The sequence below is a fragment of the Thamnophis sirtalis genome, unplaced genomic scaffold (assembly GCF_051295495.1).
Source record: "Thamnophis sirtalis isolate CommonGarterSnake01/CBP01778 unplaced genomic scaffold, rThaSir2_p1.2 scaffold_7, whole genome shotgun sequence".
Taxonomy (NCBI): Eukaryota; Metazoa; Chordata; class Lepidosauria; order Squamata; family Natricidae; genus Thamnophis; species Thamnophis sirtalis.
Genome location: NW_028261387.1, coordinates 84,751,777 through 84,770,929, shown reverse-complemented (window position 1 = coordinate 84,770,929; position 19,153 = coordinate 84,751,777). Strand labels below are relative to the sequence as shown.

The 19,153-nt window shown below is 35.6% G+C and overlaps 1 protein-coding gene across 1 annotated transcript in view; it reads left to right on the top strand.

Annotated features, from left to right (window-relative positions):
• Nucleotides 1-19,153, top strand: part of SYCP2 (synaptonemal complex protein 2) — a 42,412-nt gene that overhangs the window by 3,906 nt on the left and 19,353 nt on the right. The window contains exons 5-21 of the mRNA XM_087720867.1: nt 479-513; nt 1,511-1,653; nt 1,732-1,784; nt 3,070-3,115; nt 3,657-3,752; nt 5,142-5,202; nt 5,870-6,018; nt 6,737-6,811; nt 7,559-7,717; nt 7,819-7,915; nt 9,031-9,203; nt 9,752-9,827; nt 9,939-9,999; nt 11,383-11,495; nt 13,777-14,153; nt 14,331-14,455; nt 16,219-16,252. Coding sequence (XP_087576993.1) covers nt 479-513; nt 1,511-1,653; nt 1,732-1,784; nt 3,070-3,115; nt 3,657-3,752; nt 5,142-5,202; nt 5,870-6,018; nt 6,737-6,811; nt 7,559-7,717; nt 7,819-7,915; nt 9,031-9,203; nt 9,752-9,827; nt 9,939-9,999; nt 11,383-11,495; nt 13,777-14,153; nt 14,331-14,455; nt 16,219-16,252 — 1,873 coding nt within the window. The remainder of the gene's footprint in view (nt 1-478; nt 514-1,510; nt 1,654-1,731; nt 1,785-3,069; nt 3,116-3,656; nt 3,753-5,141; nt 5,203-5,869; nt 6,019-6,736; nt 6,812-7,558; nt 7,718-7,818; nt 7,916-9,030; nt 9,204-9,751; nt 9,828-9,938; nt 10,000-11,382; nt 11,496-13,776; nt 14,154-14,330; nt 14,456-16,218; nt 16,253-19,153) is intronic.

Here is a 19,153-nt window from a genome sequence, read left to right as displayed (position 1 = left end):
TTCTTATTTGTACTTTTTTTGTAGAATCAAAAGCTAAAAACAAATCATTAACAAAAACATTACATGCAAATAAGTTTAGATACATGCAGATTTTTAAGTAGTAATTCTTCAAGATATAACAATGCTTCGTGCCTAGATTGTCCTAGATGATGATTATTCTCATCATCTGGGAATTTAGAATGAAAATACTAAACCTTCTGAGAACTGGTTGGCATCCAGTCTGATGACATTCAAAAGTTATTAATGACCTGACTCAATCTGAATGGTTGAGTTCCTGTTGGATGGAGTTTTGGGCTTTATATGTTTTCTTCAAACTGCCTCTGGTCTGTTTTTTGTCTTTTGACAATTTTTTTTACTTTCAGTTGTAAGTTGTCCAGAGTCAATGGGTGGCCTATAAATTGGATAAGCAGACATAGTTTTTTAATATATGTAATGTTTAAAAAGCCAGTCAAACTGAATCACAGTATTTGTTTGACAGGAATGATATGGGGAAAAGAATTTTGGATGCTGGGGGTAAGCACAGATTATGATTTCAACCTATGAATTAATGTTATCCAGAGCTGTTTAATTCTAAGCGTATGCATTTTAGAAGTTTTCTATAGCTTCCATGCCACATGTGAAAAAATATTTTCATAGGGCCAGTGATACAGACAGGCTAGGCATTATTTTGTTCATTATTTTCCACCCAATCATTAATACATTATCATGAGCCGTGGTGGCACAAGTGGTTAGAATGCAGTACTGCAAACTACTTCTACTGACTGCCGGCTGCCTGTAGTTCTCCAGTTTTATTCTCATGGCTCAAGGCTGACTCAGCCTTCCATCCTTCTAAGGTTGGTGAAATAAGGACCCAGATTGTTGGGGGGGGGGGAGACACTGACTCTGTAAACTGCTTAGAGAGGGCTGTCAGAGCACTATGAAATGGTAGATAAGACTAAGTGCTATTGCTATTACTTATTTGTTTTTTCCTGACATGTCAGTTCTGTATTTTAGCTGCTTTATTTTGACTATAGTAGATAGTATTTAATTGCAGCACCTAACTTAAAGTTAAGTCAGAGGGTTTTAAGCTAGTGATTGTGTTTAGAATTTTAAGAGCAGGGGGTGGACCATTTCTTTTTCCTAGGAGGTAGGAAAAATACTTTCAATAAGGAACTGAAGAATAGCCAGCCACCATGTTTATTTTGTAAGAATATCTCTGAGGTTTATGTAGATCCTGAAGGAGTCCTGAAAATGCAGTTGGTACTGGCTTACAAGCTATCTTCCCATTTTGTTGGAAGTAAAAGAATGTTTTAAAAATTCAAATAGAGTAGCAGAAATTCTTGTGGGTGCTAAGAAACCTGTTTGCATATATATTCATACCTGTGAACACTACATTGAGTACTTCAGATATATGCAACAAATTTTATGTATTGTGTGTGAATGTGTATATACGATTATACTGCTTGGAAGCAGTAACATTTGATTACTATCAAAAAGTTTTATGGTAATGCTCCTCCCATTTGTATTATAGACTATGATCTCCAAGTTGCCATTACTGAAGCATTATGCAGAATGACATCAGAAAAACAAAGAAGAGAGTTGGCAAACCAGTGGTTTCCAATGGATTTTGTCAGCAGTGCATTTAAACAAATTAAAGATTCTGAGTTTGAAACAGTAAGTCATACTCAAATACTGGTTCTTTCAAAATAGCAAAATTGTCAAAGGGTTTATACTACTTTTCTCTTTAAACAGGACTGCAGGAAGTTCCTTAACCAAGTTAATGGCATGCTTGGAGATAAAAGAAGGTATGCATAATATTAACAAAATACAGATTTCTAATTACAGAATATATACCCTAAATAAGCATGGCTTTTCATAAGTTGAAAAAAAATAAGAGTCACAAGATCATTCTCTGAAGTTGTTATTCATGTTTGCCAACATCAGTAATCCAGATGTAGCATTAGCTGTTAATGAAACTTAATTAGTGCATCTAGTTAAATTTTATCTCATCAGTGTTTTGAGGATGTGTCTTATTTTATGGCAAAAGATAGGATAAAACCAATTACATAATTAGTACTCCATATATCTTATGGAGGGTGCTTTTATCAGTAGTGTATGTTTTTAAAAAAAATTCCCCAAAGGAAAAGGGTGAATGGAAATGGGAATTCTATTTTTCTGAGTAGAAATGAATAATAATAATAATAATAATAATAATAATAATAATAATAATAATAATAATACTGGCGCATAATACACCAGATATCACACTGGTTGAGAAAAATAAGGTCACAATCATAGACAATGCAATACCAGGTGATAGCAGGGTCGCCGAGAAGGAACATGAAAAAATAGCAAAATACCAGGACTTAAAAATCGAAATTCAACGACTATGGCACAAACCAGCAGTGGTAATTCCAGTGGTAATCGGCACACTGGGTGCTATTCCAAAAGCACTGGAATTACATTTAAAGCAGTTAAAAATTGACAAAATCACCATCAGTCAAATGCAAAAAGCCGCACTGCTTGGATCTGCACGCATATTACGAAAATACGTTACAACATCCCAGGCCCCTGGGTGCGGCCCGACTAGTAACCAATGCCAAATCCGGCGAAACAACTGGCCGCTGTGATACAATTGTATAACAACAACAACAACAACAATAATAATAATATAAGGTCACAATCATTGACATCGCATTACCAGGTGATAGCAGGGTCGCCGAAAAGAAACATGAAAAAATCGCAAAATACCAGGACTTAAAAATTCAACGACTATGGCACAAACCAGCAGTGGTAATTCCAGTGGTAATTGGCACACTGGGTGCTATTCCAAAAGCACTGGAATTACATTTAAAACAGTTAAAAATTGACAAAATCACCATCAGTCAAATGCAAAAAGCCGCACTGCTTATATCTGCACGTGTATTACGAAAATACGTTACGACATCCTTGGCATAGTAACCAATGCCAAATCCGGCAAAACAACTGGCCGCTGTGATACAATTGTATAACAACAACAACAACAACAGTAGAGCAATTAAACATAAGCCAGTACTGCTTTCATTATGAAAATACTGTACTCTCTTTCAGGGTATTCACCTATCCTTGTTTATCAGCTGCTCTTGGAAATCATGAGGTAAGTTCTTTTCTTTTGACTAAGTTCCATAATATATTATTTGAAACTTTGTGATGCTTTGTTTGAATTTGGAAGCTTTGCATTTGACTAGTAATAATTCAAAGAGTTTTGATTTAGAAATGGAATCAGAATGTTGTTAAACTAATATCAGAACTAGTCATTTGAATGCAGATATCAGCACAGCATAGAGAGCCTGTTCAGACATAAGTTATTTTAGGATAGAAATTATCTACTTAGCTAAACTGAGAATGTTGATTAACTGCATAACCTTTCTCACCTTCTTTTAAGTCCAGGCCTTTTGTGCCTTTGCTTTATGCTTTATGTTCTGGCCTTGTGTTTTAATATTTGAAACAAATATTAAATCCCAGCTCCTATTTTCAAACATAAACTGAAGTTTAAATACTAAAATAAAGCACTTAAGCTGTTCCACAAGAAGAGTGAATACACTGTCATCAACTTATTAAGATGAGAACATTGAAAATGTTATAAAAGGTTTATAATGGTTCTTTTTTTTAAAAAAACACCTGATTCTATTATATAGCTACAGATGCCAGCAGATGAAAACCTTGACGAATGTTGGATTGACTTTAACGTTGGTAGTAAAAGTATATCCTTCTATGTTGCTGCAGATGATGAAGTAGGTTAAGTTTTCTTTATTGAATCCAACTTTTTTAGATTGTAACAACCTTTTTAGTTATCAGAATTCAGAATAATTTATTGTGAAAGTCAAATGTTAAAAAAGCTCCTTCCTTCCCTCTTCCTTCCTTCCTTGTATGCTGCATCTTGCCAGTTAAGTTTTAATATGATCATCTTTAAAACATAAAAAAGAATCCATGGTTTTTAAAGCATACATGATAAAGAATATCAACCCGTTTCTCAAGTGGTTTTTTGCATATGCATACTTTCTTTCCAATGAAATAATTATTAAGCTTTATAATACATTATACACATATGCTGCCCCTCTTTCTGATGAAGATCAGTCCCTTTCCATTGCTGTTGTTGAGGCATTCCTTTATCCAGCAATCATCTTACCAGCATGACATCTATGATCTAAGTTTTATTGTTGATGATTCCTGGATGGGTGACCCAATGGGACTTACATGTGTATGATGAACCTTGTTCAAGTCGTGGTAACCACTGACAGCATATTTAGGATTTGATTTTCAGGGTTGGGCAAGACGACCTGAAATGACTGATTTAATACTTAGCACAGTGTCATGAGGAGATAATTGGCTGTTGAGACTGAATATTTAAGCAGTTTTCCTGATTTGTAAGGATGGAATGGAAATTAGAATATTTTTTTCAGACAAATATATTCTAATGGTTTCTTGATTCCTCTGAAAGTGTTTTCTACTTAGTTTGGCTGGTGTTATTAAAGTCCTCCTAAACCACAGAGTCCATATTGCTCACAATGGGATCTAGATAGTCTCCAAAAGAATTCTTTTCCCCAGATCTTAAATGACACATGTCGGATTTGGAAATCTTTTTTTCAGAACAGAACAGAACTGTTGGCGTGCCAGAGCACTTACTCGTGACTATTTAATTTGATCTCACATACTGCCAAGTCATTGTGATTAATCTACTTAGCTGTTTAATTCCATCTTAACACTTATGCTCATAACACAAAAAAGCCCTTGATTCGCAGGCAAAACATTGTTCCTTTTCAAAACCAACTGTCTGCTCATCTAAATTCCCTATTGTCTGGTAACACAAAAGAAGGATGAATAATAGTTTCATAACTGTTGTTATTTTAAGATATAAGATTGTGTTTGTACATAAAAAATATATCCTATGTTTACATAAAATTTCCTTCGGTAAAGTTATGATCAAATCCACATTCTTGTTTTGATCTGTTGGGAAAGAAAATATGTACCAGAGACAAAAGTTAATATCATTAACACAAACTACTGACAAACAGTTGGCATCCTGAAGAACTGTATTTTGGAAATACTACACCAAATCTTCAGCTGCAATCTATAACAGTAACCAATGTCGTACTTCCTTTTTTCATAAATTTAACTTCTAGGGTCAACAGTGGGAAACTGTATGCATACCAGAAGAAGATGTTAGGACATACATAATCGAAGGTACTTGAGATTTTAATGTACAGTATTTCTTATTTTCAGAATGTTAAGGATAAGTATATTCAAAATCACTATTTCTATTTCAAAAAAACTTACTATTTTTTTGGTGGTTTTTTTAATGTTTGCAAAGCAAATACCGAATTTTTCAGAGTATAAACTGGAGTATAAGACGCACCAAGATTTTGAAGAGGCAAATTTTAAAAAAAGTTTTTGCACTCTGCAGACCTCCCAAAACAGCCCGTTTCACAACCCTCCCCTTTTTTTTTTCAAAAAAGGCAATGAATAGCCTTTAGGAGGCTTGTAGAGTGCTCTTGGGGGGGTGCCCCCAAAAACGAGCAAAAAACAGCCTGTTTTTCATCAAAAAAGGGCATATATAGCCTTTAGGAGGCTTATAGAGGGGGGAGGCCAAAATCGAGCAAAAAACGGCCTGTTTTTCACTCATTTCTGCCCTTCCCAGCCCTCAGGAGCACTCTGAAAGCCTCCTAAAGCTATGCATGGCCTTTTGGTGAAGGGGGCAGGGCTTCAGGAGGCAAAAAATGCTATGTTCAGTCTATAAGACGTACCCAGATTTTGAGGGAAAAAGGTGTGTCTTATACTTCAAAAAATATGGTATGTTACTTCCAAACAAACAACTATTTAATACTAAAGAATATGTTTCATTTCTGTATAGAAAAAGAAAAAGAGAAATTGCTAATGGTACATCTAAACAACCCAATATCTGTTGGTGTCCAGGAAGGTGAGACAATAATCTTGCATTTCGATTCTGCATTGGAAATTACGGATGCAGTAAGAAAAGTTTATGCTGCAACAAAATGTCAGGTAATGTCTTTTTCTTTTTCTCTTGTGGAATAAAAATTACTAACCACTGTTTACTATTATGTTTATAGTTGACAATACTTGTCTGTATCTACGCGGTTGAAGATAGCATAATTTCAACAGTTATTGCCTGAATAATAATAACAACCATAAAATAAAGAAAGAATGAGATACACTTTTGTTTACATTTTAAAAATCTATAATATTCCTGGGTTTTAAATTACCATGTCAGATAATAAGTCATAAATAAATAAATAAATTTTTCATCTAGAAAGCCAGTTTGGTGTTCTTCTTAAGGCATCACACTAGAAACTGGGAGATTGTGAGTTTTGGTCCTGCCTTAGGCACAAAGCCAGCTAGGTGATCTAAGATTTCACTTCTGAAATCTTTAAAAATAAAAATTGCAGGTAGTTGGCAAGAGTCGACACTGACTTAAAGGTGTGCATGTGTATGTACATGCACACATACACTTTTCACATCTAGTTGTTTTTTTAAAAAAAAAATACTGAATTTGCAGTGTTACTTTCAAGTAGGATGAAAATGAAAGAATTGAAAAAATATTTTATAAATGTTTGCAATCTGGAGGATTTGTTTCTCAATGAAACAGAAAGCAACAAAATGTATGAATCACCTTTTTATGGTAAATAAAAATAAACTAAGCTAGAAAGAAAATGACCTTTTTATGTAATGCCTTCCTCTTTTTGCTTATATATTGCTTCAGGGGTTTACAAGGAAGAATACTGTGTCAGTTGCAAAAACAATGGTACATGTAGTTTTTGATGAAAGTGGATCACAGGTAAATATTTCAATTGCGATGATAAATATTTTAATACATGTGTTTAATCCGAGCAATACATATGGAATGCAAATTTTGAAGCTACAGATGATATACAGTAGATTTTATTGTTTTTTGTCAATGTGCCTTTCATAAAAACTTCCTACTAATTTAGAAAATTAATCCTGCCCCTATTCAGCAAACAATTGGATCCCAATATATAGGATCTCTCTATTAGGTCAGTGAAGTTAATTTTTAACAATTGGAATTTACAGGATGATTAATCTGAACCATAATACTTCTAAGCATTATTATACTAATGTAATATGAAATTAATGGGGAATTTTATTTAAAAGTGAACATATAGCATTTGCAGCTTTGTTAGAATAAAAGGAGAGGCGGTACCATGAAAGCTGATGGGTTTATTTAGCCCACTTACCCACTTCTTCTCTCTTTGCTGCCATCTATTGGTCAATCAGTTGAACCCTCATCCCAAAGTTTCCTGATCTAAAAAAATTCATACCATTATAAGTACTGGGGGGGGGGGGGGGGGCTGTATTGCATGGGATAACCAGAGTAAGGGAATCACTAGTTAGTATCCTTAAAATATTACAGATAAGTTGTACTTTAATACAACAAAATTGGATCAAGGCTAAGGTTTCAAAAGATCAACTATTTTATAATATAAATGTCCTCATTGCTGGCTGGAATTTAGTCTTATTTGAAAGCATAGTTATAATGGGATTTTTTAATATTTGAAATGACTAGGTTCTTATACCGGAAAGTCAGTTATCACCTTTGAAAGAGAAAGAATGTAAATTACAGGAAGAAAAAAATAGTTTCTCCTCTCAACATCAATATCCTCAGGCAGAGATCAATCTAAGTAAAAAAGCCAGTGAGATGGACTTCCAAACAAGTCAATCCAAGGTAGTTTAAGCTTTCAAATAGAAAAGAAGAATTCTTGTTTTGTTATATTTGATTAAATGGTTGAATGCTAGGTTAAATTATACTTCTCATTTTATTTCAAGACCACCCCTGGTAAAAGGAAAATGTCCGAAGCATCAATGATTGTGTCGTCTATGTCCAGGTTTTCTGTGCAGAGTCCATTTCCCTTAATTAGTACTTGTAAGTTAAATGACATATTGTATTGTGCCTTCATTCAGTATGTTGTTAATGTATTTTATTATTTTTAGAAAATGTTCCTCTATCATCATGGGTCAATAGCTATCATTAGCCTCTAGAAATGATGTTAGTGAGTTTGCAGGTTGCAGTCAAGTTGACCTCATAAAATCACTTCAAGTTTTGTAATTATTTTTTTTACTCTACAATTCCCTGTACATAGAGCTATTAGCATGACTATCATAAGTAGTATCATTTATGGCCTAGTGAGTTGACAGATTGTGTTCCCATTTTTCAGTGGAAACGAAGTAGCCCGGAAACTCTTACGTACCTGATAGGCTGAGATGAATCATTTTACTGTCTTTCTTCTCTAGCCCTAGGCTTGACAAAAATTTTATATGAAACAGGAGACTAGTTTGTGGTGGTTCTGATAAAGAAATAGAGAACTGAGCCTCCATGGAAATAGTATGAGTTTAGAGAGTTCCATAATCCCTAAAAGGGAATATTTCCTGTGTGCTATGGAAACAGAATTCTGGATAAGCACTAGAAGTGGTGAAAACTTCCCAGCTATTCACTTCAAGCTATTCGAATATGAATTCATTTATTGCCTCACACCAGATAAAGGGAGCTAGCAGGGGAGTTTCTAAACGTCACACGGCCATCAAGAGACAAAAGAAAATCACAGTCAAGCAGCATTTCTAGAAATCAAGTTCTGTGGAAACAATTTTACTTTGGGTTTTTCTTATGTTAATACCCAATTTACTAGCAATGATAGATTCTGGAGAAGAGCTGCACGCTATGTTTTAATGCAAACATCAAGAGTGCATTTTGTTTACATCCAGATTGTTTTATAACCTTCCTCTGTTGGGGTGCAGTATCTTCACTTAACCCATCTTAACTTCCATTGACATGTAGCATTTGGTTTATCAGAATCTTGTATGGGTTCTTAAGAGGCAGGATCTCAGGGTGATGAATATTGGTTAATCCACTGTAAAACTGAAGGACGCCTTGAGCAATTCTTTTCCACGAAACAGCGAATTCAATTTACTGTAATTTACGTGGAAATGTCACAAAGCAGTACAAGTTGCATTGAAAGAAATGAACTATGGGTTCTTTCCCAGCCACTCCACGAAAAGGGAAGATTAAAACCCCTCTTCAGATGATGAGCTTAGTGGAAAGAAATGAAGTTTTCTCAGTACCTGAGACAAGCGCTATGAAGGCTGGCCGAAAAGATAATTGTGCACCTCTAATTTCTGCAACCAAGGCTCTTAATAGGAATACTTCTCTTGAGAAGGTAACTACTTTAGATTTGTAGAACAAATTTAAATCTAAAAAATACATGAATATTTTCTAACCTCCAAAGTTTGGTTAAAAGGTACACATTTCCCCAAAGAGTAATTGAAAAAAAAATAGAGTTAATGAAGTACACATGGCAGTTGAGAAATTCTGTATTTGAAGTACAATATTTTTGATAATAATAATCCAATTTGGTAAAGGAAATTGGAAAAATTAATCGTTAAAAAAGAGAATAAGTGAAAGAAACAAAAGTGAAGTAGAATAATTGCAAGAAGAGAAAGAACAAGCTTTATATGGAAAAAAAATAGGGGACAGCTTAATCTTCCAACAGATTGCTTGGAAAGTAACATAAGATGTCAAAGTTGCTTGGAAAAATAGTTCAATAAAAGAGGGCCATAGATATGTGAAATATTATTTAGAAAATATTAAATTCACTTTTAATCAGGGATATGTTTTTGTATCCTGTACGTAACTAATTGGTGTAAAAAGTAATATAAATAAATATGCATTTTAATAATATTTGTGATTTATTATGTATACATATAGCAAATTCCAGCTGAGAAAATGAAAAATATGATCCACAATGAGGAAGATCTAGATATCAATGGAAAACAAAATTTAGGTAAATTGCTCAACATATTTCAATAGACATCCTTTTAAATAGTTTTCATGTTGTTCTAGCAAATCTTAGGATCGCATTTCATGTCTAATTTAATATATATGTTTCACATAGATGAGTTAAGTGATATTGTTCCTGATTCCCAACCACCAGTATATAAAAGTGACAAATCATTGTAAGTACTACAAATAATTATAGATAAGTAATATATATGCTAATATGCCTAATTTGAACAACACACTCTGCTCTAATTTCATGTTGGTAGAGATTTTCTACATATATATGTCAGGAATGCAACTAGTTACCTTTTATCTGATTTCTCAACAACAAGTATCTACATGGACACTAGAAAGGAGGGGTTTTCAGCATTGTAGTTGTTCTTGTATAGGATTAAAAAATAGTATTTGCCAAATTTTTATCATTACTTCTTTATTTCTTGTTTTAGAGACAGTACATTAATATATTACTCTGACATAAAGATTATTGAACTCCGAACCCCACATTTCGAACCTGGAAACTTGCACAGCCAACTTATTACAGCAGTTTTTGCCTATACAATTAACTCTTATCAGGAAGGATTTGTTGTCATCAGGGACCATGAAGGCCTGTCTTTTCTGTTGCTACCCCTTTCCATGGCCAAAATGTTGCATTGGGTCAGATTAGTATCAACACTGCTAGCATTCAGGAAAGTTTTTAATGCTTGATTGTGTGGTTGGTCTCTTCCATAAGTAAGCAGTTCTTGTTGCTATGACTGCTTTTCCACCATGCACTGATGCAAAGGAAAATTTGTTTGGCATGGTTACCTTTATATTTGCATCTCTGGATGTCATGATATTACAGACAGTACCTTCAGCCAATCATTGTTCAGCTCAAGGTAGATAATAGTTGAACACAAAAAATGCAAGTAAATCAGTACCAACTGTCTTCACTTCAAACCTGCAGAATGTCATGTTCACTACTTGTCTAACTGAAAGGGCCCTGAGAATACTAGCGGCTTTATTAACTTCCTCCAAAGCAAAGAAACAAAAAGATTCTAGCTTTCTTTTCTCCAAAATCATGCACGGAGTTTAGGTGTCTTCTACAGGTGTATCTCTATTCATTTGTCTGTTGAATTAGAAAAATCATTACTCTTCATAGCATACTATTAGGATGATTGGAAGGAAGGTGAGTTTTAAAATATTTACAAAATGCGGAAAGGCAACATTGTATACAGATCAGTATTGAACTGATTAGTCAGTAATTTGAATGCAAAAATATGATAAACAGTAGCTTGGTATTCAGAATAGTTACAGTTTATTTTGATTGAAAAAACCCCAGAAAATGAATATCAAGAAATGCAAATTAGCATGGCAATAAATATTGGGAAAACTGTAATTAACTCCCCCCCAGCTTTGTATGGGGAAATACATTTGGATTCATATAAGCAGCCAAGTTACAAATAGTTGCACAATTTGGCTAATATTTTTTAAACAGAATGCATTTTATATTTGAAACAATCACATAAATCAAATTATGAACATGTTAAAAAGTTGCTAAAATATGTATGTTTTTTTTTTAGATTGCCTGGCCTTTCAAACAATTTTGTTGCTGAAATTAAAACTCAGAAAAAAACAAAGTGCTGGATACCTGAAACAATAATAACTCAATGTCAGAAGATTACTGCGTCAGAAAGTATAGTATATCAAGGTTACATCTTTATATAAAAAGTCATATCAAAGTTATATTAGTTTTTTTCACAATTATCCAAATAAAGAATTTCGAAAAAATAGTTACCTTTAAACTGTGTTTGCTATATGTGTGTTTGTGTATCTTGGTTATCTTCTAATAGCAGAAAAGAAGCAGATATGTGGGAAAAAAGCAAATATCTCTTGAAAGGGGTAACCATTTTTTACCCATTGTCAGTTAGGACTCTAATATGATTATCCAATTCATTGTGTTCATGATTGTCCATATTTCTCCCACTCCATTTCTTCTACCTGAGGCACAAGCTCACGTAGAGGACAAACACTTTAGGCCTTAATATAAAAAAGTTAAAAGTCAACACTTAAGCAAAGGAGATTATCCCTCTCCTCCACAGTCAGTCTGGGAGTGTTTAATCTCGATATCCAAGCTTCCAGCAACCACCAGCATGATTTAATAACAGAAGCATTTATTCCACCTCAGTGGAAGAATTATTTCTTTCTGCCAGTTGCGAAAAGGCTTCTCTCCTTTCTCCCTCTTTCCCATTAAGAGCCATTTATCTCTTTTTTCTTGCCTCCTCTCCATTTCTCCATCTAGTTCTGTTCTAGACTTTAGCTTCCTGTCCTTCCCCTCATCCCACCTGCATCCTGTTTTCCTCTTTACTATTTTTATTTGATATGCACTTAATATCTAAATGTGGGGCAAGACCTATTTTCCCTCCTTAACATACTTGTGAGGTAGGTTGGGTTGACAGGAGGAGAATGGTTTGCATGCACCCATAGCTTAGGATAGATCTGAGGATCTCCTCCTCCTCCCTCTGAAAACAGGAAGTACGGCCTGTGAATGAGAGACACAGTGGTATGCAGATAGAGGATCAATTAATTTCTAAGATTGAATCAGTGATGTGCAGTGAGGTTTATGGCTGGTGAGGCACTGACACAGTAGTTTCAAATTTTTTTAGACTTGTGGACTTCAACTCCCAGAATTCCACAGCCAGGCATGCTCAGTTCCGATTTAAAGCGACAGCATTTGTTTTTCTCCTTTGCGAAAAAGTTTTCCTTCATTCTTTTTCTTCTCCCTCCCCCTCCTTCCTCCTCTCTCCTTCCCTCCCCCCTCTCTCAAACAGACACACACACACAGAGAAGTTGGATCCCTCTCTCACTCACTCTCAAACAAACACAAAAACAGAAATTGAATTGGATATATTTTCCAATGGCTTGAAAGCAGCTCCTCTGTCATACCACCCCCCATTCCCCTGCTCCCTTCCGATCCGAGCCTTTGATTGCAGGTGGAGCCACGTTGCCTTTTCAAACTTGTAATCAGTGAAGCTGGGCTTATATACTTTTATCCAGCTCTGTGTGTGTGTGTCTCTGTGTGTGTGTGTGTGTGTGTGTCTGTGTAAAGGCAATGTAGCTCTGCATGCAATCAAACTATACTTGGGGAGGGATCTACACTTGAGGATGAAGTTTGAATTCCTCCCCCTCCCTCCGACCCACACATGTACCTTTTCCAGCTGTTTCAACTCTGCTCTTGTCTGCCATCATGAAAAGAAAAAAAAATGTAAAAGGAAAAAGGCAAGAGCTGAGGTCAGGCTGAGCTAGTTGCTGCCAGAATCACCGTGGATGACTGCTTAGTGCTTAACTGTTTAAAAAAGCCTCTAAAAAGTGCCCTGTGCAGGAGGAGGCAGAAGAATAAAGTGCCTCATCTATGTCAGGAATTTTTCGGCTTTTAACCCTTGCTTAACTCTGCTCGAGTGATCATAAAACACCAAACTAGATGAGGCAGATCATTTTCCTGCCTCCTCCTATAAAGGGCACTTTTTTAGAGGCTTTTTTAAACAGTTAAGCACTAAGCATCCCCTGTGACTCTGGCAGCAACCAGCTCAGCCTTTTTCCTTTTACATTTTTTTTTCTTTTCATGATGACTGCATGTCCCTGGATTGAATGCCCTTTTTACAGGCAATTAATTTTAAGCAATAGTTATTAATGCAACTAATATTTATTTATTTATCCTAGAATTGCACTTTTAAGAATGTGGCTTCAAACCAATAGCTATATATACAAACAGGCATACAAATGTGAAAATACATGCAAACATATTGGAGGAAATCCCTAGGAGTGGTTTTACCTGGAGTTGGCAGCCCTAAGTTGATAAGCTGTATAATTTTTGTGTCTGTAAAAACATGCAATTCTGAGTTGACTTCCTTTTTAATAAGTATGGTAATTTATAACACTTTACTTAATTTTAAACTTTTGTTTTTGTTTTTTATTAGCTGCTAATATAAGTGACAGAGCTGCTAAGCAAAGAGCTTTTGCTTCAATATTTACAATGACTTCTTCCGAGTTCAGAAATAAACAGCATTGCAGTGGCAAAATCATAGAGGAGCAACACAGCAAAACCAATAAAATACCAGATTCACAAACCAATGTTAAGCATTTAGATGAGAAAATACCAAAAAGTAAAAGCAGAAAGAGTGTCAACACATCTGAAATATCACTTCCTGCTACCAAAAAGAATAATAGTTCTCTTACAACTTCAAGGCACTCTAAATCAATGTCTGAAATGAATGATCATGATATTAGATTGAATGTATCACCTGCTGCAAAAGAGACTGCTAATAAGAAAACTGATCAAATAAATTATGAGAAGGTAAACAACCTCAGCATTGCTTTTCTAGTTATATACTAAATCAAAATAGTGATTGCTTTTAGTTTATTAACTATTTCTTATATTATTGACATATTTGGTAACCCTAATTGGCAAACACCAAGAACAGAAAGCATTAAGGACGCCACCGTATTGAATTTTTTTCTTTCTTTTTTTCAGAAAACAAAATCAAAAGATGTGATTGAAGCAGCAGAAATGTTAATAAGTAAAATCAACAAAAGATATAAAGAAAAGGATGGTATAAAAAATACAGCAAAATTGTATCAGTCATTTTCTGATAGGAGGTATTGTATATATTTTTTCTTTTTATGTAACTGAAATGTAAATAGATACTGCATGTTAAAAAGTAAATATCTTTTTTAGTTATCTTAATGTAGTTTTTTTTACATTTTCCTACGTTTATCTTTTATCTCTTTAAAAATTTTCTAATATTATCATGAAACGGAACAAAATTTTTAGTGATTCTGTATTTTTTCCCAGTCTTTCACTTTTTGTGTTATTAATTGCATTACATTTATTTATTTTATTCATTAAATTTACATGCCATCCATCTTACAGATTAGGTGATTCTTTTACATAAGAGTAATATAGTTGTAAGGTTATATTTCAGTTTATGAATAATGTCACATTTTTTAAAACAAATGTTATCATATTTTGAAGTTTAAAGATTTGGAGCTGCTTCCCCCTCTGTTGCCTGAAAATACTAATAAAATATACTGAAAGTAATCAAATGCAAAATGGAATTAATTTTATAAAAATAAATGATCTCGACATCTTTACTACCATTAACATCTATTAGAAAATTGCTTATGGCAATACTATAGACTACTGTATTTAAAATAGCGACTTATGACTGGTCCTTGCACTTCCAACTATTGCAGGATCCCTATGGTCACATGATCAAATTGGGGCGCTTGGCAGGCATTCATAGCAGTTGCAGCATCCTGGGTCACATGATCGTAATTTGTGATCTTCCCACAGGGCTTTTGACAAGCAAAGTCAGTAGGGGAAGCTGGATTTGCTTGATAGCTGGTCACAAAATGGTTATAAAATGGGCCACAACTCACTTAACAACTGTGTTACTTAGCAGAGGAAGTTCCAGTTCAAATTGTGGTTGTAAGTTGATGGCTCTCTGTATTAGTTCGCAGATTTCTTTTCCCCAGTGACACCTGGTTTTTAAAAAAAAGCTAGTAAAAGCACCTGAAATGGTGCCTGAGCAAAAAGTTGTGAGGGCTCTTTGCTCTAGGACAGTCTGAAGCTCGTACTGGAGTACTAGAGCAGGGGTGTCAAACTTAAGGCCCGGGATCTGAATCCTCCTGCGGGGTATTTACACTATATTGCCAAAAGTATTCTCACACAACTGAGTCTGATTATGTGGATGGGTGAGCAAATACTTTTGGCAATATAGTGTAGATCTGGCTCGCGGGGCCACGCTGGTAACAGTGAAGGATTGACCTGCGGTGCTTCTGCCAGTGAAAATGGGTCTCCGAGCTCTGTTTTTGGCTGCCATGGCCTCCTGCATGCAGCTCTTCCGAGCTCCGTTTTCACTGGCAGAGGGTTGTAGGAGCCATGGCAGCCTAAAATGGAGCTCAGGAGCATGTTTTCATTGGCAGAGTGCTCAGGCCAACACAAGCATCCCCGACATGAGTGATGTCAAGCTGGCCACACCCATGAGTGATGTCAAGCTGACCACACCCTCTGAGGTGTGTCCTCACATCCCTGATGCAGCCCTCAATGAAATCAAGTTTGACACCCTGTCCAAGAGCCATTGGAGAGCCAAAGTTGGCCAATCCAAAGCACCTCCAAGCATAGACCACAGTTCACTATTTCATAATCTATAAACATTCATTCATGCCATAATATGTGCCTACAACTTTTTCTTATTTTTTTATGCAACAGACTAGCATGGCTGTTCTTGAAACCTTTTCAAGGAATGTATTTCATCGTTTAATTATATTACTTAAGATTGCTATTTAAATACAACTTTATTTCCAAATGAAGATTTCTAGCTTGGTATTGATTTCTATTCCATCCATTTTTCTTACAGCATGCCATTAAATAAAATTGATAGCGATGATAAGGTATTTTTTTTTCCTTTACAAATTTGTCTGAAAATTGTTTTAGGTATTTGTTTTTAGGCATGGTGAATTAAATGTATTTGAACTCTGAACCAAATAAATGGTTTTGTTCAGTAGGGGGATTCAAATTTTTTTACTACTGGTTCTGTGAGCATGGCTTTGTGGGCATGGTGTGGCTTTGTGGGCATGGCAGGGGAAGGATACTGCGAAATCCCCATTCCCTCCCCATCCCACTAATGTGCTTTCCAGCTCCGTTCTCCTGTTCAGGGCAACAAAAGGTAACAAAAAGTCAGCTGGGAGGCAGCGGGAGAGGTGCCAGCCTATTTCCCAGTTCTCCAAACTACTCAAAATTTCTGCTATTGGTTCTCCAGAAGCTCTCAGAACTGGCTGAATACCACTTCTGGTTTGGTTTCAAGAGTGGCATTTATAGTGGTATTTTTTCAAGTTTTGTAATTGAACTGATCGTATTTCTCAACCTTGGAATCTTTACAATATATGGATTCAACTCTCAGAATTCTGGTTGGTGAATGCTGGCTGGAGAATTCTGGGAGTTGAAGTCCACACATTTTAAAGTTCCTAAGGTTGGAAAACACCAGTCTAGGCTGCTCTTTAATGTTTTATTACTGGGCTGCTCAGAAATTGCTGGCATGTCTCTCTTTCTCCCTCCCACCCCACATCCTCTCTCATACACATACACACCAAACAATTCATAATAAAGAGTAATGAATGATACTACATTAAGTGATTTAAATTTATAATTAAATAAATGAAAAACCTGCATAATTGTAAATATTTTGTTTTTCAAAATGTCATTAGGAGATAGTTCCAAGTCACACAAGGCCTGCAAACTTCAGTGAATGCTCTTGTGTGGCCTTGCAACCTCTGAAAAGAGCAGGAAAGTATGCCATCATCTCACATTAGAGGTGGATTGCGCATGATTTGGCCTGGATTGGGCAAACTGGTAGTGGCGATGGCGGGAAGCTCAGCCCACCCGCCCAGATACTTCTGCGCATGTGCATGCGAACAAGCACGAGCGAGCTGGTAGAGCCGGGATTTGCAACCCACCTCTGTCTCACATGCTTTTGCATGTCTCCAGAGGCCTTTCAGAGGGCCCTCCTAGGAGGACCCCCTCATGGGACTTCCAGAGGGTCTGGAGGTCTGGCATATCACCAAAAATGAAATGCCATGTCGCCAGTGATATGCATGCCATAGGTTCACCATCACCAGCTTAGACTGAATGGGATGAAGTGCAGCTGGGAGGAAAGCAGGAGGTGAACCCATGACTAAATAAAAGAAGATTCCTCACAGCTCAATAACTGCCAAAACAGAACTGGGAGACTCAGAGTTCAGGAATCACCTTTATCTGCAAGGAAAAACATCATCCACAAAAAAAAAAAACAACCAACCACTAATTGCTTTGCACTTATCATAATATGTTACTTTATGTTGCTAAATAAGTAAGGTGTTAGATCTTACAGAAAAGCTGCTAGAAGAATGTTTTTGTTTTAAAGAGTGGAGATGTACTGATTGTGAACGTGAACAGATTTAACTGCTCCCTTTGCCCTTTATTGTTTGACTGAGTGATCCAGAAGTTTTATTTAAACAAATTGGGGGAAAAAACCCTCAGGAAACAGGGTAGGCTAGGCCCGTTATATATCACCTTATTTTTTTATGCCTAGAAAAAAAGACAGAATAAAAGGACTGGAAATTTCAGAACTATACCACACAACAATACTAATAAACAATCTGTGTAAGTAAACAGTAATTTAATACAAATCTAGCCATTTGAGATATGAAAAGAAAACACTAAACGAAGTTTTATCTCCTTTGATAGGGATGATGTCTATGACTTTAATCAAAGTGGATTTGATGAACCTACAATAAAGCTTGGAGTAAGAAAATTATAGCATATTAATATGTCAATAATTATATTCAACAATATTACTTATTTGGAATTTATGCTTCTTATTAATTCATTCTAAAATATAGTTTGATTCCATAGCAATTTCACCCTTCTCTTGGCTTACGTTAAAATTGTACTTTGCTGTAGCTACCCAAGTTTGCTACTGGTATTTCTTAATAAAAGAAGGAAAGAATAGACAAAGTTATTAGAATTGATCATCTCCATGTCATATGCAGTTTTCCTTATTAATAGTAAGGATATTTCTGGTTATTTTGGTGCATTTTTGTCAGTGTTATCACAAGCTTAGCCAAGTCCAATTTTACTTGAGCATGTTCACGTTGTTGTATGCAAGCTAAGAACACAAGCCTAGAGACTTGCAAATCAACATTAAATGAACTCAACTTTACTGGAGAGGCTAGATAAGAGTTTCTCAACCTTGATAATTTAAGATGTGTGGGCTTCAATACCCAGAATTAGCTAGCAAAGTCCACCAAGGTTGAAAAACATAGGGCTAGATAGCCATTTAAGAATGCTGCTGACCAGGAAATTGAGCTAGATTTTCTGTACAGATAGTCCTTAATTTACTATCATTCATTTAGTGACAGTTCAAAGTTACAAGAGCACTGAAAAAAGTGACTTACAACTGGTCTCCTTGCACTTAAGACTCTCACACCATCCTCACTGTCATATCAAAATTCAGGCACTTGACAACCTGCCTGTATTAATAACAGTTGCAACATCCTGGAGTCACATAATCGCCATTTATGACATTCTCAGCCAGCTTCCCAACAAACAAACTCAATAGGGGAAGCTGGATTTGCTTAACAACCGCAATGATTCATTAACAACCATGGCAAAAAATACAAAACTGAGTGTGACTCACTTTAACAATTGCCTTGCTTTGCAAAAGAAATTCTGGCCCCGATTGTGGTCATAATTTGAGGACTGCTTGTAATAACTTTGCTGATCTTTGCGTTCTATTGTTTCTTGTGTCCCACCAT